The following is a 24,303-nucleotide window of genomic DNA, read 5'->3' as shown; positions in this document are numbered from 1 at the left end:
GTATTTAGAATATGTATGGTTAGATGGTTTTGTTGAGATTGTTTTGGTAAAGTAAATTCTAGCAAAATAAATAATGTAAGCAAATCTGTTCTTGCACCCTAATCCGTAGCACTGAAAGTTAAAAAGACGTCTAGTTTCCATCTGTTTCGTATGGGTAGATGCTGCACCTGGTTTGATGGCTTTTATCTTGTATTTTCCAAGTAACACCCTTTGGAGCTCTGCCTCACATGGGAGGGTTTATGGCTAGGCTGAGATTTGACATGTTACGCCCCTTTGGTATAAAAGCAAAATATCACAAAGCAGTATTGGATTAGTTGTGTTGTTATAATCAAGGCCCAAAATATTGAATTAGGTGAATATTTTGATGTACTAAAAAATCGATATATATATATAAGATATATTAGAAATATTAGAGATATCTATTTTTTTTGTTAACTAGTCAAAATTTTGTTTTGTATGTTGATATATTGAAAATATCGTTGATTATATCGAAAATATTATTAATATATCGATCAAAATCAACAATTTATATTGGATATATCAATTGATATATATTGTTATATTGGAAATTGTAATATATATCAAAAAAAAATTAATATTCGGTTGAAATATATCAAAAATATCTATATCGGTGTACTAAAAAAATGATATATAACGGACGATATTTTGGGCTTGGTTATAATTGTAGAAGACCAAGTACGAAATGACCGCATGGCGTCACAAGTTTTGATGGAGTTTTGACTCATTATTCCATCACGTAGAAGCATCTTCGTTGCAAAAACCCAACTGAGACCCTCTTCAGATTGCCCTTAGTTTAGTTTACTCATACATATTGCTATATATCAAGAAGATCCCTGTCTCAATGTAAGTGAAAATTTCTGTACCAAACAAACAACACATGCTGTATTCCCACTGTACAAGTAGCCGCTCAGTTGGATCTGAGCTCCGATTGGAGTTGCAAAACGGATAAAAATGGTGAGGAAAAACCAATAGTGATACAAATCATGCTAAGAATGCAAATGCAAGGTATAGAAGCACTCAACTCCAGCTTCTGATTTAAAAAAAAACAGAAAAAAAAAAATACAAGTAGTTTAAGCAGGTTGTAGTTTTGGTGGTGGTTGCTGCTGCTGCTCTCCTCCTGGCCAGGCCCATACCAGATCTTTTAGAGAAGGTCTCAAATCATGGTTGCAAAAGTTCTCATACTCTAATGTGTCACCAGCCCTTTTTTTCAGCTCCACTACGTGAAATGAAGGTGTAACCTCGAAAATCTCTGCGTCTATAGCAAGCTGTCCCTTTCTTCCTTCCTTGCTGCATTGCATCTTTACCAGACCATCCTTCTTTTTAACCTTGAAGCGTTCTGTCTCTGCAATTTCCTCCAACTTGGATACAATTGCTGCTGGTGATTTTGTTGTTGTGAACCGAGCTTCTGCCTTGTGTTCATTATCTTTCTCAAACAGACCTGATAGATTAAATCCCTGAGATAGAGAGATGATATCAAATGCATTCAACCAAGTTGGTCTCATGGAACTGGTGGCTTCATTCTTCTTCTCTGGTTTTTCATCAGAAGTGGATTCAAACGCTGCTTGAACATCCCCCAGATTTTCCGTTTTTTCTTTTTCATGCGGTTGGGAGTTCTCAATTGGTTTATATCCTTTCTTAAACCAGGGGTTCTCCATGAGCTTATCAAGGGTGATTCGCGTGCTTGGATTGGGATCAAGAATCCTTGACAGAATCTTTCTGACCTCGGTGGGGAACCAATTAGGACATTTGAAATCTCCTCTGCTTATCTTCTTATACAACTCCATGAGATTTGGATCCTGGAAAGGGAGATAACCTGCCAGCAGAACAAAGAGAACGACACCACAGGACCATATATCGGCTTTTGCACCGTCATAACCTTTCTTGTTGATGACTTCTGGCGCAACATAGGCTGGCGTTCCGCATGTTGTGTGGAGGAGACCGTCCTGCCTACGTGACTCAAATAGTGCGCTCAGGCCAAAGTCAGTGACCTTAAGGTTGCCATTCTCATCTAGAAGGAGGTTCTCTGGCTTGAGATCACGGTGATATACTCCTCTGCTATGACAGAAATCAATGGCACCGATCAACTGTTGGAAATATTTTCGTGCGGCGTCTTCCTTCAGCTTTCCTTTTGCAACCTTGTTAAACAGTTCTCCGCCCTTAACAAATTCCATGGCAAAATAGATTTTGCTTTTGCTTGCCATGACCTCGTAGAGCTGAACGATATTAGGGTGCTCAATACGCCTCATTACGGAAATTTCTCGTTTGATCTGATCAATCATTCCGACCTTGAGGACCTTCTCCTTGTCAATTACCTTGATTGCGTCGCTCCGTCCAGATCTTAGATTCCTTCCATGATAAACCTTTGCAAATGTTCCCTGACCGAGCAGCCTCCCTAGTTCGTATCTTTGCATCAATATGGTCCCTTTCTTCTCCATCAGTCCTTCCAGACCAATCCAACGAAATAAACTTTTCAACAACTACACTGTTCTAGTTTCGTTTTCCTTTGTTTTCTCTTCTTGGTCTGAAACTGAATTAACAAACATGCTTTAGGAGGAGGGTGAGAAAGGAAGTTAGGCCCAAGGCAGGTTTATCGTTGGAACTCTCTCTCAAAGAAAAGAAGAGTTCAACACAGTTTTATTGAATGTCAATCCTTCATTGTTTCCTGCTAACAGACTTGTTATTGGCTTAAAATAGCAAAATTTGGGTGCATTTTCAATGAAGGACAACACTCTCTACCTATTGAAGGATGGTATGCTGGTTGTGATGATATGTATAGTATATATATAAATTACAGGTAGCCCATTCAGTTTAAGCTATTAGCTATTAACGGTATGATTTTCATGCAAAATGAAATTATGAATACCAACTAACCTCTAGAGAGAACTGATGGTCATTGATTTGGTGTCCTTATTGCGTTGGCAGAAAGAACTAGAACTTCTCTAGTTCTGTTTTTTATAGGGAGAGAAAGCAACTTGTGGTGTATAATGCAGAAGGATATTGTAGCATGAACAGATTGTTTACCCTTTTTTTATGGTTTTGTTTATGGAGGTTGATGTAACTATTTCCTTATTACCAAAAATAATAAAATGCAAAACCTTTTCTATTGGATCCAAATATATTATCTTGATCGGATGGTGTCATGGTGGGACGAAGATCAGATATATATTCTAGACATCAGACATTTATATTTTCTTAAGCCAATTAGATATTGAAAGTCGACAAATATGAAGGGCTTCGAATTTCGGCATCATAGCAATTTATTTCAAGTCTCTTACATATCCATATTTTTAGACCAAAAGACGTATGTGATTGAATCGTTTGGCGACATTGGCGCATATAATTTTCTATATCCATTCTCCAGACGTTAATCATATCCTACATTCAGTGATGAAGAATTGGTCCTTAAATACAGAGAATAATTGACTATGTAATGTAGCCACACAATAAGTTGGATATCAAGCTATGCCATGTGTCTCAGTGGTAAGCTGAGAAAGGTACACTTTCCATATCGTCTGTGGTCCAATAATGATCGGAATGGACGAGATGAACATAATTTAAAGATATCCACCATCCCATGTGGTATAGCTTTTTGGTTTATTTGAGGCACACATCAAGGACAATAACATAATAATGTATTAACAAGAGCTTCTGTTTGGCCGAACGAGTGAAAGGGGGTCATGCGTAATGAGCTATTAACTATGATTGAATCGCTTTTTGATTGTTGTGACAAGGCCATACCTTTTTGTTGATGTAGGAGAGGGCACCAACTTTGTGAATGACTTCGAAATCTGGACTGAGAAAGCTAGGTATCTTCAACGAATATCAGTATGAGGTTGTAACTATTAATGTATAAGTCAAGAGCATCAGAATAGAAGACTTAAAACAGTTACAACTAGGGGTGTTCACGGTTCGGTTCGGTCCGGTTTATAATGAAAACTTGGCCCGAACCGAATTGATCGGTTCTATAAAATAGCAACCGAAACCGAACTGACAAGTCACTAAAACCGATTAAAAACCAAACCGAAATTCCACAATTAGTTTTTGGACTTTGACAACAACTTTTAACAATTAGTCAGCGGCCCACCGATGGACCCTCAAAATGGAGCCCTCCAGAGCACCTGTTGAGGCCCATGCCTCAGCTACTCTATTTGTAACTTCCTTTTAGCGTTACTTTTGGCTTTTTTAAGCAATATGGGACTAAAACAGTTTGTTGTTCCAACTTGCCATTATCACTATCTCTTCTTCACCAAATTGCAACACACCAATTTCTAACCCAACACCCATTTCTTTATTTCTTTTAATACACCATTGTTTTTCCCAATCTCACATAACTTCTACTGTTTCTTTTTTTCATTATATCTAATTCCAAGCACATAGTCCATTCTCATCACTTTGGTTGGTAATGTTAATAGTTTGTCAAGTTTTTGAGTTTTGGTATAGTTTCATACTTTCATTCAATTCAATTTTATGAACATGAGACGACTTAAAAGTTAATTGCTCAATCCATGCTCTAATCTACGTTTCATACGAAATAGTAACTATGGAGTTTTCTCCTTCACTTTTCATTTCTAACCAAGTTTTAATGGTTGATGAGTTGGAATCATAGTTTTGTGAAGTGGGTCATTGTTAGAATTTGAGAAGTTTGTTTTAAATACTTCTAAAACTTTTAGAATTCTTCATGTCTTCATTTTGGATTATTTTATAAATCAAAATGCTTTTTGAGCATTGAAGGTGAAACTCTTACCATTTTACTTTAGTCCCATATTCAACGCATATGCCCATCAAAGAATATTGGCCCATGTATATGTAGGTGTTCTTAGGTAAAGTTAAGAGTTGGGTGTCCAAGTTGCTGTGCTGACTAAGTTTAGTAAGTCAACATTTATGGGCAGTCAAAAAGAGAAAAATTTAATAATGTAAAATAAGATTAATTTCGGTTCGGTTCGGTTTATAACGGTTAACCGAGGTATGAAACCGAAAACCGCACAAAAGTAGTCGGTTCTTAGTATTGAGAACCGAAAACCGAACCGGTTATATTAGAAACCGAAAAAACCAGTCGGTTCGGTCCGGTTTGGTTCGGTTATTTGGTTTTCGGTTATTTGTGGATGATGACCTTAGTTACAAATGTAAATCCATTTCGGATTCATGTAATGAAATGAAAACAGAATTAGTTAGATGAGTGAATGTAATAGGAACACTATATAAAGTGTATTCATTGTAATGAGAAATTAACAAATGAAAATAAGGTCATTACTCATTTCATCATGGTATCAGAGCCATGTGTCATACGGCCATGAAAACTTCATGAAGGAAGCTCGCTCATAGTTGAGATCGAGTCTCAAACATCAATCTCACTCATCTAAACTCAACTCATTCACAGTTTCAAGTTTATCAGAAAGATAAGTCTTTCAGTTCATCAGTGATAAGTTTTTTTTTTTTTTTTTTTTTTTGGTTGTTCATCAGTGGAATTTGTATTAGTGAATCTTGATTTGTTCATTAGTGAATTTGTTCATTAGTGAATCTTGATTTGTTCATCAGTGAATCTAGCTTGATTTGTTCATCAATATGACTTCATCAGTTGAACAAGTTTTACCTCCATCTTCAACACCATCATCAACTCCATCTTCAAATCTGTTTCAAATCCAAAATATTACAAATTTCGTTCATGTCAAACTCAACAAAGATAATTACATGGTTTGGAAACAATTATTCTTACCAGTTCTTTATAGTCACAATCTAATGACATTTGTTGATGGAAGTAATCCTTGTCCATTTAAATATCTGGGAAACTCCTTCAGTATCAATCCGACATATATCGAGTGGATGAAAACAAATCAAATGCTACTAATTTGGATCAATGCTACAATCTCTAAAGCTGTGTTACCGTATATTGTTGGTCTTTCGACTGCAAAGGATTTATGGTGTACTCTAGAACAAAGATTTTCTGCTATCACTATTACGCATATTCATCAGTTGAAAGATAAGTTACAAGCACTAAAGAAAGGAAATAAGTCTATGTCTGAATATTTGCAAGAAGCCAAACAAATTTCCGATGGTTTAGTTGTTGGTGGAACTCTAGTATCTGACAGTGATATGGTGTATTACATATTGAGAGGTCTTTCAAGTGAATATAAGGCCTTCACTACATCTATCAGAGTGAGCAGGTCTAATCATATCACAGCTGATGAGTTACATAGTTTACTTTTGACTGAAGAAATAATAGTGGAAGAAATGGATAAAGCCATGACAGCTGAACCTACTACTCATGCATTCTCATCAGTCAAATCACAAAGCTCAAACTGGAAGAATCCAAATGTTAATCCTGGACAGAGTAGTGGAACTACACATTCAACTGGAAATACTCAGTTTAATGGTTCCAACAGAGGCAGAAGTCCTCCAAGAGGAAGAGGCAGAGGTAGAGCATCATTCAGGGGAGGTTTTAATCAATAGCAAGAATTCAATTTGAATCAACAGGATTTTAATTCTTCCACAAGACCTGTGTGTCAAATCTGTGGGGAAGTTTGGTCATATTGCCATCGATTGCTATAATAGGATGAATTACACCTACATTGGCAAGATTCCACCTTCTAAACTCTCTGCAATGGTTGTTGGTACCTCCAATGATTCAAATTATGTTGCATTTTCTTCTACAAAGGATTCTAATGCTAAAGATACTCACCGGATAGCTGACTCGGAGCTACTTAATCACATTACTGCAGAGACTACAAACATGACAAACTATTCTCCATATCATGGTGCTGATAGAGTGCAAGTTGGCAATGGGGAAGGTTTGCCTATTCTAAACACTGGTTCTTCTTCATTTAATACACATGATTCAAACTTTACTCTTAAAGATATACTTCTTGTCCCAGATATTTCAACCAACTTATTATCAGTTAATAAGTTTGCTATTGATAATAACTGCTCCATTGAATTTACTCCATGTAAATTTCTTGTGAATGATCTCAATTATGGGAAGATCCTTTTCCAAGGTCCAACTAAAGGTGGTCTTTACCCTATAAGTCTTACATCATGTTCAAAGCATAGTTCGGAATTTTTGAAATTCCGACAAATTCAAAAACCGAAATTCATTAAATTTCGACCCTTGTTACATTCGGAATTTCGGATGATTTCGGATATTTCGACTCTATATTCGGAATTCCGGAGTTTCATTTGGAATCACGAACTATGGTTCAAAGACCATTATTCAACCTACTGCTTTTTTAAGTGATAAAGCGGATGCTTTACTTTGGCATGAGAGACTTGGTCATCCTGCTCAACAGACTCTCTCTTAAGTACTTTCTATCAACAAGCTAACCTTGCAAGGTTCTCGCTTAATCTCCACAGCTTTTTGTCAAGCATGTCACCGGGAAAAAGTCACAAGTTACCTTTTATTTCGCCTTCATCTAGATCAAATGTACCTTTTACATTACTTCATTTAGACCTATGGGGTCCAAAATCCTTTGCATCTCATCACACGGGTTGTAAATACTATGTCAGTATTGTGGATGATTGGTCTAGGTACTGTTGGATTTATCCCTTGGTTAATAAATCAGATTTTGCAAAAGTGTTTGTTGATTTTAAATTGTTTGTTGAGAAGCAATTGTCTCATTTTATTAGAGCTGTTAGAATAGATGGTGGTAGGGAGTTTACTAGCAATATTTTTGAAAATTTTCTAAAACAAAATGGTATTGGCCATTATTTTTCATGTGCATATACTCCTGAACAAAACGGAGTTGTAGAAAGGAAACACAGACACATTGTTGAAGTAGGTAGAACTCTACTTGCCCATTCTCAAGTCCCTTTTCAATTCTGGGTTGAAGCCTTTAACACAGCAGTCTATGTAATAAACAGACTCTCTTCCATAAAGCTACAAAACAAATCACCTTTTCAACTTCTTTTTCACAGAATTCCACATTATTCCTTCCTTAAAGTTTTTGGTTGCACCTGTTACCCTTGGCTCAAGCCATATACCAGTAATAAGCTTCAATCAAAAACCACACCATGTGTCTTTCTGGGATATAGTCTTCAGTACAAAGGATATAGGTGTATGGATATTGTTACAAACAAGTTGTATATATCCAAACATGTGGTGTTTAATGAAAGAGAATTTCTGTTCATAAAACAAAATGTCAAACCTCCATCTGTCAGAACTCATAGTCCTTCAAACTCCAGCTACACTCCTATACAATTAAATCCTCCTTTCTTCTTAAATCACTCTTCTTATCCCTCTGCATCATCTCAACCACTCAATCAATCTCATTTTAATCCAATTCAATCTACTCACATGTCAGAACCCCAACCTCAAACATTTGAACCATTCGTAGTTAGTACATACCCATCATCTCAAACTCAACAACTAGAACCTATTCGTGTCTCAACATCATCCCAAGCTCAAGTTCAAACCTCACAACCAACTTCAGTTTCAATGCCAACAATAGTTCATGGTTCAGATTCAGTACCAATTCATCATTCAACACCATCAAACCAAGTTCAGCATCCATCAGAACGAGTTCAGAATCCATCTCAACAAGTTCAGAATCCAGTTCAGCATTCATCAGTTCACACAAGATCAAAGAGTGGTATTATTAAGCATAATCCAAGATATGCACATAATACCATTGTAACTAAGCATCCCTTACCTCGGGCATTGTTGTCAAAGGTTCAAGATCTCCTCAGAACACCAACATGCTATTCCAAAGCAATGAAAGATGCAGGGGTGGCGAAAGCAGAATGGCATTAGAAATTAATGCCTTACATCATACTGGTACCTGGGAGTTAGTTCCTTATGATTCGTCAATGAATCTAGTTGGAAATAAGTGGGTATTCAAGATAAAGTACAAGCCAACTGGATTGATAGATAAGCTCAAGGCTAGGTTGGTGGCAAAAGGATACCACCAACAGAAGGGCATTGACTACACAGAAACTTTTAGTCCAAATTGCCAAACCACCGCATCGATCGAGTTATTCTATGTCTTGCCTTACAATATGATGATTGGAAAATTACTCAGCTGGATGTAAACAATGCTTTTCTGCATGGAGATCTCAAAGAAGCTGTGTATATGTTGCAACCCCCGGGATTTGAAGATCCTACTAAGCCTCATCATGTTTGTAAACTAAAGAAGTCACTCTATGGTTTGAAGCAATCACCCAGATCTTGGTATGAGAAACTGTATCAAGCTCTACTTGCTCTTGGCTTCACAACTACCCATGCCGACTTTTCTCTGTTTGTCAGACATTATAACAATACTATTACTATAATACTTGTTTATGTGGATGACATCTTAGTCATTGGAAATTCAACAGCAGTGTGTGCTTCAATCATTAAGCAACTCAGTCAGACATTTTCTATGAAAGATTTAGGTGAGTTGAGCTAATTTTTGGGGCTTGAGATTCATAGAAGTAAAGATGTTATATTCATGTGTCAGACAAAGTATATTTATGATCTTTTAAAGAAATCCAAGATGGAGAATGTCAAGCCTTGTTCTACACCTATCTCTACAACAAAAGCTGATTCCTCTACATCCGACTTATTGTCTGATGCAATAGAGTTCAGGTTAATTGTGGGAGCTTTACAATATTTAGTATAGACTAGGCCTGACATTGCATTTTCTGTCAGTCAAGTCTGTCAACACATGCATCAACCAAAAGTAGTTCATTTCACAGCCATGAAAAGAATAATAAGGTATTTAAAAGGTACTATTACTGAAGGTATCAAGTTCTCAAAAGGACCAACTCTGGTTACAACTTATAGTGACTCTGACTGGGCTGGGTGTCCAATTGACAGGAGATCAACAGGAGGTTTTGCGGTATTCCTAGGATCAAATCCCATCTCATGGTCCTCCAAGAAGCAAATCACAGTGGCTAGATCCAAAGCGTAGGTGAATATAGATCACTGGCTCACACTTCGGCAGAATTATATTGGCTATGCATCCTCTTAAGAGACTTAAGGTTTACACTCTCTAAACCTCCTTTCATCTGGTGTGACAACATTAGTGCCATTGCCCTTTCTTCCAATCCTGTATTCCATGCTCGAACCAAACATGTCGAGGTGGATTACCACTACATTAGAGAACTTGTCACTAGTAAGACTATTGATATAAACTATCTATGCACAGAAGATCAAATCGCAGATATCTTCACAAAAGCTTTGGCAGCAGCAAGATTTCAAATGTTAAAGACCAAGCTTTCGGTTCAGCAGCCTCCGTTCAGCTTGCGGGGGTGTATTAATGAATAAGTCAGGAGCATCAGAATAGAAGACTTAAAACAGTTACAACAGAATCCAGCTCAGTATTCCTGTAACAGAATGAAAACAGAATTAGTTAGATGAGTGAATGTAATAGGAACACTATATAAAGTGTATTCATTGTAATGAGAAATTAACAAATGAAAATAAGGTTATTACTCATTTCATCAGTAAGATTCAAAGCTAGCTCCATACCCTCCATGTACTACTGAGAACTGACCTTAACAGAGGTGTCTCCCTATCAGAAGTTGAACTAGTTACTGAACTGAGTGAAATATATGCATTATCCGAACGAATCTTGACATGTGGAGTCCAGAAACGGAGCCAGGATTTTGGGTTAGGGCCTTAGGGGGGGCGCAAGCCAGCAAGGTATATGATGGGGCAGTAGTGCACTACTATGAATTTTTTTGGAGGGGCGTTGTAGATTCAGGAATTTTTGTACTGATTGTGTGGGGAGATTGGTATCGCAGTAATAGTTTGAGACTTTGAGCAACGAGTTTGTAAGTTTCTTTGTTAGACAATTAATAAGTGATTTATGATCAATTGTTCTAATGCCTAAACTTTACTTTTAGCATCGCGTCTCACACATAACTCAGTATGGACGTAGTTGTTGTTGTGTTCGTTGTTGTTGAGAATCAAAGGGAATCTGTGTGATGGACAGCAACTTCTCACTATAATTGATTTATTTATACCTCTGTGATCAAAGCTTGACAATTCAAAATGATGACCAAATTGAATGATTATGAAGTGGTGATCTAATTGTGTATGCCAGCAGATTTGTTCTGGCAAATGTAAAAGTGGAACCGAGCTGCAGTTTCCATGCATTAAGCCAAGTCAGTATGGTTATTGTAAACAAATAAAACAGGGGTCTCGTCAGCCACTTGTAAAAGAGTCGGAGCAAGGAGCAAGTTCTCATATATGTTCACGATCCAATACCTACTGAAAGGTCTTCAACTATGAAGAGAACCACAGCAGTTCTTCGCATCTACAACAAACTTATTCACAAATACACCTAGTGGCCAGTTCGTTCATAACCATAAGACGATTTATATGGTAAAAATTAATCAAAACTCAGCCAATGTAGTACATTGGATTTGGTAGCTTGAAGGTCCTGTTGCCGACGTTGGTTCCTAAAATGTCACTCCACTGATCCCCCATATTCCCAATTATTCTGAATCCTAGTTCTTCAAGCTTTTTTCTTTGATGAGATTTGAATACCACAGCCTTTTGTCCATATTCCGACGGTTCCCTGTGAGCAAATATCATCAACTGGTTAATATAGATCAAAGCAGCTATAGTGGCATGTATAATGTTTTCCAAGGTGTTAAGATCGCCTGCGGTAAGGAGATCGAAGAGTTCCAAAATAATGCATATAACATAACTAACATATATATATATATATATATATATATATATATATATATATATATATATTTATTTTTATTTTTTATTTTTTTTTTTTTTATTTTTTATTTTTTCACTGAAGAAGGAAAACTTCGCTCCTAGGCGTTTATGAGAAAAAGTCTCCTAAACATCTATCCACCACACATCTACCATCTCTTTTAACTAGTGATTAATTCTAATTAATTAAAATCTAAACAAATATTTATTTTATTCTCTCTCCAAATCATTTTATTTTATGAAACAATGAATTTTACCTGAACACCAATCTTTCCCATGTGTGGAAGCCAACTTTCTTTAGATTGGTTTCAGTAGCATTTCTCTGGAAATCTGGTCTTCCTGCAATGAGCACTACCTTGAGACCTAATGACAATAATTTCTCATACAGCTCAAGACTCTCAGGCAATGCTGGTGCTTTAACCGAGTCCACCCATCGATCAAACAATGTAGCGTTATAATGCTGAGCCCTGGAAAATAACTATGATCCCCAATCAGTTACATACATACTTATCAAAGAGGACAGCAACAATATTATCAAAGTCCAAATCAAATTTCAAAATGTCCTAGATATACAATTTCATCATATTTACGGAATTCTAAATCATTGAAAATAGTGTGCAGAACCTTCTAGTTGAATTACTCAAGCCACATTCATATCGTTGGTCAAAATATTGTCAATATCTTCCCCTGATATGAACCTCTGACTCTCTGAGTCATCCATGAGAAGCAGCCAGTAACACAAAAAGAACTGACGTTCTCCAACTAAGGCATAGGGCATTTCGACAGCCATCTTTATGATTAGGTAATAATGGAAGGCTCTGGGTCTGTCTGAACAAACTAATAAAGCGCAATATTAAATTTTACATGTGAATTGAACAATTACCTTAACAATTTGTGTAATGCAAAGTGGACACAACATAACTTATCAAAATGGCACATTAGTGGTAGCCTTTTAGGGTTGGTGAGCCTTCGGGCTATGTTCTCTTTGGGGTTGATAAGCCTTCAGGCAATGTAAGCTTTCGGACTAGGGTCCTTCAATGTAACCGGCGTGGGTCTATTTAACCCTCTAAATATTTTTTTTTTAAAAACATAACTTATAAACAAATGGTCCACACTCTAATATATATTCTTTTAGGTGCCATTTGAATCTAAATTATAAAATATTATTGCAACATTATGTTCTAAGTTCTACCATCCACTAACTTAGAGAACTTGAGTGCAAGAGAACTATTAGAAGTCAGAGTGCACATGCCCTCTATTCCAATACAACTAGAGCGCGCCCGCGCCTTCCATTCCAATAAACAGCTCTCACCGCTTGTACAGTTTGTTTCCTATTTGTTTTAGGATTTCTATTAACGTAGATAGCAACTATTAGAAGTCAGAGCGTGCACGCCCTCTATTATAGTACAACTAGAGTGCGCCCGCGCCTTCCATTCCAGTAAACAGCTCTCACCGCTTATACAGATTGTTTCCTATTTGTTTTAGGATCTCTATTAACATAGATAGCAACAATATGTACGGATTAGGAACTTGTAAACTCTATATAAACAACTGTGTAAACAGTAGAGATCAATCAAGTAAATATTCTCTCAAATTTATTGTGGTATCAGCCTAATTTCGATCCAAACCCTAACCCTAGCCGCTCTAAGCTTCCTCCTCCTCTCAATTCTCAATGGCCGACGACTCAAACACCAATAATGACTCTCTTTCAGGCTCCGATGATCCTTTCTTTGTACACACTCACATAGCCCCACGACTGTTCTCGTATCTCTTCTGTTATCCGGTGACAATTATCTGACATGATTACGGTCTATCTCTAGAGCACTTCGAGCAAAGAATAAGTTTGGTTTTGTTGATGGGTCCGTCACACCTCCCACTACTCCCAAAGAGAAAGCCAAGTGGTCACGATGTGATGATCTCGTTGCTTCATGGATTTTTAATTATGTTACTCCAAATATCCGTGGAAGCATCCTTTGTGCCGACTCTGCATTCGAAATCTGGAAAGATCTAGGTGATCGTTTTTTACAAACTAACGCACCCAAGGTCTTTCAACTGAAGGATTCCGTCACTCTTTTCAAACAAGACAACCATCCGGTATCTGTTTACTTCACTTTACTTATGTTTACTTCACTTTACTTAAATCTTTATAGGATGAATTAAGTTCTTTGTCTACTATATCTACTTGTACTTGTGGTCATGCATCTATTTTTACCAAAGAGATTGAAGATGGTCGTTCTATGAAATTCATGCAAGGCCTCGATGATCTTTTTACATCCATTCGCAGTCAAATTCTCTTAATGGATAATTTTCCTTGTATGTCAAAGATTTACTCTTTAATCCGACAGGAAGAGAAGTAACAAGAGATTCACGCACTATCTCTTCCTTCTGCTCCAGACGCTGCTGCCCTGAGTACCCACTTTAAAAAGCCCAATTGGGCTTCTTCTTCGAAACCAGGCCCGTTCAAACCTCAGCAGAGCAACAGTGGTTCGCAACAACCTAGAGGGTGCGCGCCCTCAGATCCAGGGCAACCAGAGGGTGCACGCCCCTTCTCATCGCGTCCGTTTTACAATAATTGTAACAGAGTTGGACATCATATTGGTACATGTTATAAACTGCACGGTTATTCCCCCAAGCCTGCTCAAGCCAATTCGGTTGCTACGAACTCCAATCCTCATGTTTTCTTCATAGAAGAAAACAACCAACTTCTCAGTTTGCTCGATTTAGGTAGCACCACTTCACAAGCCAACTTGACAGGTATTTCTCTATCGTGTTTCTCTAAATCCATATGGATCATCGACTCTGGTGCTACCAATCATGTTTGTTCATCGTTAAATTTGTTTTCTCATTATCATACTTGTTTAACACATTACACTCTTAAACTTCCAGATGAAATAGACCATTTAATCACTCATGTTAGTAGTGTTATTCTCTCTTCTCTATTGCGTCTTGACAACGTTCTGTTTGTTTCCACTTTTCATTTTAACTTGCTTTCCATTAGTGAACTAGTCAAGTCTCACCTTATCTCTGTCACATTCACTAATGATTCTTGTTTTTTTCAAGACTAATTATCGAAGAAGAAGATTGGATTGGGATGGCTTAATGGGGAACTCTACTATAACACCCCGTGTTTTTATTTAATATTTTTCTAGTACAATAAATAATAATAATAATAAAAATAATAATAAGAGATAAAATAAAATAAAAGGATAAATATTAGAAAAAGATAAGGTAAAGAGGATAAACCCCATTCCCTATTTTTAAGGGGTTTTTGAAAAAAAATGTGTTTACACAGGAGTTTATACGGAGAGTTTTAAACAGTAGAGAGAGAGTGTGTGTGTTTTTACACAGAGAAGAAAAAATAGAGTTTTATACATAAAGGAGAAAGGAGAATTCTTACTGAAAATCTACTGATAGATAGCTGATAGCAGGAGCGTATCACGGGTGAGTGGATTTTTCTTTTTATTTCTCTTTGATATATATTCACTTCTACGATCTATTATCGTAATTATTAATGTATTGAAGTTTGACAAAAGATTGGTTAGAACGGATGATGCAAGTTTGTTTGATATGGTGTCAAGGTTAACAATTAAAATATAATGGGTAATTTCCACGTTGGTTTCTTGTTGGATAATTTCGTATGTATTAATACACTTATCTTGTGTGTGCTAGATTTCTCCTCTTAAATTTTGTTAACGTTTGGTTATTTATATTAACTAGGAATATTTGAGAAGAAGATGAATTGAAAAAGGGTGACCTGAAAAACTACACTGCGCAGTCAGAAGTTTCTTACTAGATGGAGGTCAAATTATTATTGTATTTATTTCATATTTAATCTGTAATTTTATAAGACATTGTAGTCTGACATATTAAAACTTTAAACATATCCAACGGTTGGATTTCTATTGAGGCGCGCATAAGCGTGATATGTCGTAGTGTTTCTACACCAGAAAAACTGCAGTGCGCAGTCTTTTGTTTCTACTTAGATGGTGACCTTTATTTACTCGGATTTGTATGAAATTTAATCCATAGTTTCTTGACACATTGTAGTCTTCCATATTAGATTTTTAGATTTACCCAACGGCTTGATATCTGTCAGGCTTCCATTAGTGGGATTGGTCGTAGTAGAAACTACACCAGAAAATTGATGGGCGCAGTCCTTTGTTTCTACTTAGATGGAGGTCAACCTATTATCGGATTGACCTCAAATTTAAATCCATAGATTCTTGATATCCAGTTAAATGACATATACAAATTTTAGGCAGATCCAATGGTGGGTTGTCTGTCAAGGCATGGATTAACAAGGTTGTTAGAATTAGCTAAAGTTTAAAATGGATATAGTTGGGTGGTTACATGATGACATTAGATGGTCAGTGGTTATTATACTTTCGATATATTCTTACTATTGTGGAAATATTGGTGTGGAATGAAAAGATATCTATATGTTTTCTTTTATCGTGATTATTAAAATATTTGGAGAATTGGTTAAGAACTACGAAGGTTTGATTCCAATTATAAAAGATTTGGATACGTAGGCAGCTTTGAACAAAAGTGTGTGTGTGTGTGTGTGTGTGTGTGTGTGTGTGTGTGTGTGTGATAACTATGTGATTGTGTTAGAAATTACTGTTGTTTTGAGACTACATAAATATATATGTGTGAGATAGAAGTTGTATATGAATATAGACTTTAGTATATGTGGATATGTTTTGGACATTAGTGTGTGTGGACTTGAATTTAGGCTAATGAACTATTTGTTTACGATATTGTGTATATGAGTGTGGTTATGTAAATTGTATCTGTTTGATTATAAGTCTGTTTACATTCAATGATATTTAAGTGCTTGATTTGCCTTGACGCGCGAAAATGACCCTTTGCATGTGTGGTCTGTTTTGACATGAGTAATGCTAATATAATTATAAGTGATAATAATGTTTTAATGTGTTGCCCACATCTTTAAAACTTTCCACGCCTCAGGATTTGGTAATGAGATATTATGAATTGTGATGTCATATGATAGATGGGTATTCATTGAATGTGCCATGAATGACCCAATAGTTTGGACTGCTCTAGAGAGGAACTAAGGTATTCGCCTTGCGGGTTGGTCGTATTCCTTGAATGTACGGGAATATAGGTTTGGATATTCCTTGAATGTGGCGAAATGACTCAGGGCATTCATTGAATGTGTCATGAATGGCCCGTTAGTGTTATGATGGGTATTCCTTGAATGTGGCGGGAATGACCCAAGGTATTCATTGAATGTGCCATGAATGATATGAGATTTTATAGCCAAAGAGGCTGTGATTATGTGTATGGAAAGCCCAGAGATGGCTGTGATATAGTGATACTCGGTGGGAGAGAGGCACACGTGTATGTGTGATTTGGCAAATGTGTGGAGTGCAAATCGTGGAGTAGGAACTAAAGGTTGGGTTGAGTCTGTTTATAAATGAGTCAACAAGATAATTAATAAGCAAAATGAAATATTGATTTTACGTATGAGTGAGTTATTGCCTATGAATATTTATGTATTATGATGTATATGCTTTCTTACAAAGAAATATAGAGGTGGTTTGTGTTAGGTTATGGATGTGAAGTGTGACTGAGAATAATATTATTGAATGCTTGTGATCTTTTCTGTGATTGTGAAATGACTCTAAAATGATATGTTATTATGAAAGCATTAATGACTTGTAATAGTCTGAGATATATAGATATGCACTTGGAAACTTTATGACGTAATGATGTCATGTGAATGACTACCCTTGATATAGGTGGTATGATAAGTAGTATTCCCCGAATATGTGGGACGATCTATGTTGTATTAATTAGACTTCAATGTCTTAAATGAGGTTTGATTATGAATGGAAATTTGACTGACTGAGATAAATCCTTTTATAGTGCTGTCTAACTCTGTTTTTGCAGGAGGGTAGGATCTGTTAATCTTTTATGCAGGGATGTAAATATCCTACCATGAGATGACGTGTTGGCTTAAAGGTAATGTGTATCAAACCAATATTTAATTAAGTTATCATATGTGTATGTAATAAGTGGTATTTCTATTGTGAGTTATCTTGGAAATGTATATTGGGATTGAAATCTTAGTTGGGAAGAAACTATACGCCGTTTTGGTTTGGAAAACGGAATTATATTGTTTTCCAAGTTGAAATATTTTGTAATGTTATATTTATTAATTTGAAAGATTATTATATATATTTTGTTGTTAGTCTACTCATACCAGCAAATTCAATTTGCTGTAATGTTATATTTATTAATTTGAAAGATTATTATATATATTTTGTTGTTAGTCTACTCATACCAGCAAATTCAATTTGCTGACCCATGTTTGCTTTGTTTTGCAACATGGGTGTGTTCTTGGGAACATAGATGGTGGAGTGCAGTGGATAAGGACACGTGATTGGGAGTTGCTCTTGGAGTCTTCTGGTTTAAGATTTTTTGAAGGGTACGCTTTTGTTTGAGACAGATGTAATAGAGTTTGTTAGTTTATTTGTAGTTTAATAATGTGATTAAAGGATTGTTCCTTTTAGTGTTATTTTGATTTCAATTTTGTATATATCGTGTTTGATAACAGAGTTTTGGGTTTTGTTTCACCCCGGGTTTCCAGATAATTGAATATAATTGTTTTAAATATTGTTTGGAAATTTGGGGTGTGACATCTACCATCTTCAACTAGCTTCCGTTTGCCCATCCCACAACTCTACCACCAATAATTTATAGCACTATCGCTTAGGACATCTCTCTTCCACTCCTTTGCAGATTTTAACTAAGCAGTATCCTTTTATTTATAGTTCCAATAATGCTACTTGCCATGTATGTCCACAAGCTAAGCAAATACATTTATCTTTTTTCCATAGTTCAATTAAAACTATTAGACATTTTCAAATGATTCATTGTGATATTTGGGGTCCTTTTCACTTACCATCCTATTCCAATGCTCGTTTTTTCTTAACTATTGTCGATGATTTTAGTCGTGCTACATGAATTTATCTTATGACTGTCAAATTTGAAACTGCCATGCATTTACAATCTTTTTTGCCATGGTTCATACTCAATTTCATTATAAAATTCATTTACTTATATTTGGCCACGGGAACATTGATGGCCATTTTCATGAAATCCAAGTCCTTCGATCCGACAATGGATCCGAATTTATATCCCACACTATGCAACAATTTTTTTCCAACCATGGGTTATCCACCAACGTAGTTGCGTTGCCACCCCACAACAAAACGCTGTTGTTGAAAGAAAACACCGCCACTTACTCAATGTTGCCAGAGCATTACGTTTTCAAGCTCATCTCCCATTATCTTTCTGGGGTAAATGCATTCTCACCACAAGCTATATCTCATTAACAAACTTCCTAACCCTTTATTACATCACAAATCCCCTCATGAGATTTTGTTTACAACATCTCCCGCTATTGCACATCTTCGTGTTTTTGGTTGTTTATATTTTGCTCACAACACTTCCATTAAAAATAAATTTGATCAAAGAGGTAAACCTGGCATCTTCATTGGTTATCCTTATGCTCAAAAAGGCTATTGCGTTTATGATATTACTTCAAAAAAAAAAAATTGCATCTCGTGACGTGCTTTTTCATGAGCATGTTTTCCCTTATCAACACATATCTTCCACACCATCTGACCTACCTGTTTATCCTTTACCCATCCCAGACAATGAAACTTTCGACATCTCTCCTATAGCTCCTGAAATCAGAGCGCGCTACAGCGTGCCATAGATCCAAGGTAACTTCGAAGCCCTCCCCTCCAAATTTGCCCTTCTTCCATAATCAGTGAGCGCAGCGCCCTCGATCCAAGCAGTAACTAGAGCGCTGCACACCTTCCCTCCAGCTGACTTTCTTCCACAATCAGCTCCACCACCCACAGGCCCTCCTCCAGCACCACATGCAATTTTGGACCCCCCTGGCTCACCTCGATCTCATAGAGTATGAAACCCTCCACCACTTCTCATCAAAGATTATCATTTGTCCTACTCTCACCAAGGCACCCACAGTCCCTCATTCGGCCAATCTCATTCAATCGGATTCTAAGATAACAAAGACTTCCACCCCTTATCCTATGGATTTATATGTTTCTAACACTAATTTTTCTCCTTGTCATAAAGTTTTTTTTTTTTTCTAAAGTGTCTTATTTAGTTGTTCCTGTATCATTTTCTCAAGCTGTCAAAATTCCAGAATGGCGAGCTACTATGACTGCTAAAATTACAGTTTTGGAGAAGAATAACACATGAACTCTTGTCCATTTATCCTCTCATCTTAAGCATATTGGTTGTAAATGGGTTTTCAAGATCAAATATCATTCCGATGGTTCTACTGAGCGTTACAAAGCTCGTCTTGTTGCTAAAGGTTACCATCAGATTGCAGGCCGCGATTATCATGACATTTTTGCTCCTGTTGCAAAATTAGTCACTGTCTGATTACTTCTTTCCATTGTTGCTATCCGGAACCGGTTTCTTTATCAATTGGATGTCCACAATGCTTTTCTCCAAGGTGATTTGGATGAAATTGTCTACATGACTTTACCTCCTGGCTTTGCCAAATAGGGGGAGCACAGAGTATGTCCCCTCAATAAGCCCTTTTATATGGACTCAAGCAGGCTTCTTGGCAATGGTTTGCCAAACTATCTACCGCTCTCATCGATGCTGGATTCATTCAGTCCAAGTCTGATTATTCTCTGTTCACCCATATTCGTGGCTCTTATTCTACATTTGTTCTTGTTTATGTGGACGATATTTTCATCACCGACAACAATCCATCTATCATTCAGAACTTGAAGCAAATTTTAGAAGCAAAGTTCTATATCAAGGACTTGGGACGTCTTAAATATTTCTTGGGTATTGAAGTGGCTTGCTCCAAGGAAGGCTTATTCCTTACACAGCGTAAGTGTATTTTAGACATTCTGTCTGATTATGGTACCACTGGTAGTCGCATTTTTGAGTTCCCTATGGAACAGAACATCAATCTCAATACCGATGATGACACATTACTCCAGGATCCTACAGTCTACCGTCGCCTGATTGGGCGTCTTCTATATCTCACGGTTACACGGCCAGATATAACCTACTATGTTTATTATCTCAGCCGTTTCCTGCAGTCCCTACGGACTCCACATCTAGATGCTGCTCATCGTATACTCTGCTACCTTAAAGGTTCGATCAACAAAGAGATTCTCTTATCTGGTACTAGTTATTTGCACATTTCTGACTTTTGTGACTCCAATTGGGCAAGCTGTCCTATCACTCGTCGTTCTACTAGTGGTTATTGTACTTTTTTTGGTTCTAGTCCTATCTCCTGGCAAACAAAGAAACAAATCACAGTGTCACGTTCTTCCACTAAAGCAGAATATCGCTCCATGGCCACTCTTGCCTGTGAACTTCAATGATTGAAGTATCTTTTGCATGACTTAGGCTTCTCTCACTCCTCTCCGATGACCATGTTCTGTGACAATCAAGCCGCCCTCCATATCTCTCAGAATCCAGTTTTCCATGAAAGAACGAAACACATCAAACTGAACTGTCATTTCTTACACGAAAAGATACAAACCAAGTTATTATCTCCTACGTTCGTTCCATCCTCAGATCAGGTGGCTGGCACCTTCACTAAACCTTTCGGCAAGGATACCTTTATGAGATTAATTCACAAATTGGGAGTTCTTGTCATTCACTCTCCAACTTGAGGGGGAGTATTAGAAGTCAGAGCACGCACGCCCTCTATTCTAGTACAACTAGAGCGCGCCCACGCCTTCCATTCCAGTAAACAGCTCTCGCTTGTACAATTTGTTTCCTATTTGTTTTAGAATTTATATTAACGTAGATAGCAACAATATGTACGGAATTGGAACTTGTAAACTCTATATAAACAATTGTGTAAACAGTAGATATCAATCAAGTAAATATTATCTCAAATCTCTCTATAATGAACGATTGCAATTGTTTTTTTTATTGAAAGAATGTTAGAGTAGATCCAACAATACACTATTAGTTAAAATAGCAAGTTTCAAGCCTTAGACTTACCCGAATCCTGTCACAGCATAGTAAGGCACATTAGACAGCAGAGTGTCATCAATATCGAACACCCATACGTCCTTGCCATCTCCGGTAAGATCAAGACTTTCAATGTATAATGTGGCTAAGTTGGCAACAAATTTTGAGTCCTCACCGTAAAGGTCACGAAGCATGTAGTTGCCTACATAGTTCTCGCACTCAACCGGAATTCCATGCCAATAACCAATGTTGTTAGTCTCTACTGCGAGACGCCAACTATCACATGATATGCCCGTGTTGAGGTGGTCATCGGAGTGAAATTTTGACCGGAGGTGAATTGGAAGGGGAAGTCCCCCATGATGAGAAGCACGACATATTGCTACAATGAAGGCAAGGAATATAAGTGATAGTCCTTCCATGGAAAATCACGCAGAGGAACCTATGTATCCCGCTCAGATTGTTAGATCTTTGGCTCCAAATACAAGCTTTCTACACAAATGACCTCGATTATGTGGATAACTACCATATTGTCCAGGACGACTAGGACCACAAATAAAAATTATGTACATGGATCATGTCATAATGAGAACCTTATTTGCCAAAGTTGACGATAGCCTTCTATCGAAAAAAAAAAGTTGAAGGTAACCACAAGTAGGATATTGGCGGATTTGGCGCACATCTTCTTCTTTTGTATATACCTCCTACTGTATCCAGACTACTGAAATGACTAAATTATATACCTCCTTATTTTGAAGCTCCGGATATCGAAGGATTAAGGTGGGTGCCTACAGAAGAATGTTCAGGGATACCGGATACATTAAGGGTTGTAGCATTTTAATTATGATGTAAACTCATTCCTAACTGGTGGTTGAAATTTTTTATCGGATCTTCACAGATCAATACTCGCATTACATAGACCATTCGGGTTACAAACAAAATTTAACCAGTCTACTAAAACTATTGGGTTACGCCTCTTTCAAGTAAAATTTGTTAAATGCTTATGGACTATGACCATTTTGAGGGACTGCTCTTGGATTTGGAGATACATTTTCAAGAATAGAAAATATGCCATCAAGTTAATCAAATATATTGTGGTATGATCCATGGTGCATCAAGGACTCACTCATTAATTCAGAAAAGACCATAAATCTTATAGATTATTTACCCTTAGATGCAAAAGTTAGTTCTCTAATCTCCAATGGATATTGGAACTAGGTAGTACATGATTTACCCGATAATGATTTTAAAAAAACAATTTTAGCCACATATATAAACACTCATTTGCCCGGATAGAGTCATTTGGCTTAATACTCCTTCAGGAACATTTTCATCTAAAACTGCTTATCAAGCACTTAGAATGAAAAGAGGTCAGCCTAACTGGTGCAAGATGGTGTGGGGAAAATTGGTGCTACCCAAACACTCTTTCAATAGTTGACAATTGTCCTCAGATAGCCTTTGAACACAAGATAGACTCATGCATAAAAAAGTCCTTACCAAAGTGTTGCTTTTGTAATCTTGAAAGGGAGAACTTGAAACACTTGTACTTCGACTGTTGTATGCAAGTAAGTAAGGTTTGGGCAAAAGTCAAACAGATGGTTGGTTTTGGGAATTTTGTCAAATCCTGATCAAATGAAGAATGGTGTGACCTCATTAACTTGTGCAGAAAAAAGACCCCCAATTCAAAGCAGATCAAAATTTATAAGGCCTATGCATGTGCAACTATTGGCTATATATATATGGATAGAGAGAAATGGTAGAAGATTTCAGAACAAATCAAAATCTTGGGATCAACTAGCTTACTTTATTATTAAGGACATGAAAATCTATCTGGGAATTAAAATAGTCTTGATGCCTAATGTTGGAGATATAAACACCCTTTTGATAAGACTTGGCATAGATGTTCAATACAAGAACAAGAACAAGACTCCCCTCTATTGCAAATGGAAGCTACCCCCCATTGCATTCATCAAGTTAAATACCGATGGTTCCATGACTGATCAGTATGTTGGCTATGGTGGTATATATAGCAGTAGACCTTAATGGAATTGTGATATTCACATTTACTGGAGGTGGAAATAAAAGATTGGTATTATATATACCAAGAGCTCATGGCAATTGAAGTCAGTCTACAACTATGTCAACAACACGACTTTAACAAGATTTCAGTGCGTGCAACAACTTTCGGGCAGCCATAAAACACACACCAGATTAGTTGCAGAAAATAACATGCACATGTGTATCGAGAAGTGAACAAAAGTGCTGATCATTTAGCAAGGCTTTCATGTTGATGAGAGTTTTATTTGTAATGGTCCTCCTCTCACTAGTGTGTTAACTGAGATAAACGCAAATAATGTAAGAGGAGAAGTTTATGTAAGATTATAATCTTCTAATGTTGTTAAGGGTTTGCCTAACCCTATTAATCCTTTTAAAAAAAACAGTAAAATTTGTTGACCTCGTGGCTTAGTGCACGTAAAATTAATCGAAATGTGATGAAATGTGGGACCACACATGTCACCTTCAAGTCACCTGCACAACCGCACAAGATTACACGATTTGGATCAAACCTTGATAGAAGATATGATCACAAAATATCTGAAATAGACCTCTAAATTAAAATCTAAGTT

General features: G+C 36.8%; 2 protein-coding genes across 2 annotated transcripts; both read right to left on the bottom strand.

Moving 5' to 3' along the window:
* Positions 1-973: 973 nt before the first annotated feature.
* Positions 974-3,059, bottom strand: LOC147478163 (CBL-interacting protein kinase 5-like). The gene is made up of 2 exons (XM_086581907.1): positions 2,893-3,059; positions 974-2,548 (listed from the first exon to the last, which is right to left on the bottom strand). Exon 2 carries the CDS (start codon positions 2,454-2,456, stop codon positions 1,092-1,094), a length of 1,365 nt encoding a protein of 454 aa, XP_086438033.1. The 5' UTR covers positions 2,457-2,548; positions 2,893-3,059; the 3' UTR covers positions 974-1,091.
* Positions 3,060-11,156: 8,097 nt separating this feature from the next.
* Positions 11,157-22,477, bottom strand: LOC147478162 (acid phosphatase 1-like). Its single transcript, XM_086583757.1, has 3 exons — positions 21,710-22,477; positions 11,923-12,132; positions 11,157-11,513 (listed from the first exon to the last, which is right to left on the bottom strand). The coding sequence occupies exons 1-3, from the start codon at positions 22,096-22,098 to the stop codon at positions 11,336-11,338; spliced, it is 777 nt and encodes a 258-aa protein (XP_086439883.1). The 5' UTR covers positions 22,099-22,477; the 3' UTR covers positions 11,157-11,335.
* Between the last annotated feature and the right edge of the window lie 1,826 nt (positions 22,478-24,303).

This window comes from Coptis chinensis, chromosome 9 (assembly GCF_015680905.1).
Source record: "Coptis chinensis isolate HL-2020 chromosome 9, ASM1568090v1, whole genome shotgun sequence".
Classification (NCBI taxonomy): Eukaryota; Viridiplantae; Streptophyta; class Magnoliopsida; order Ranunculales; family Ranunculaceae; genus Coptis; species Coptis chinensis.
Note: the sequence above shows the minus strand (reverse complement) of the source record. Positions and strands in the feature narration are given on the sequence as shown.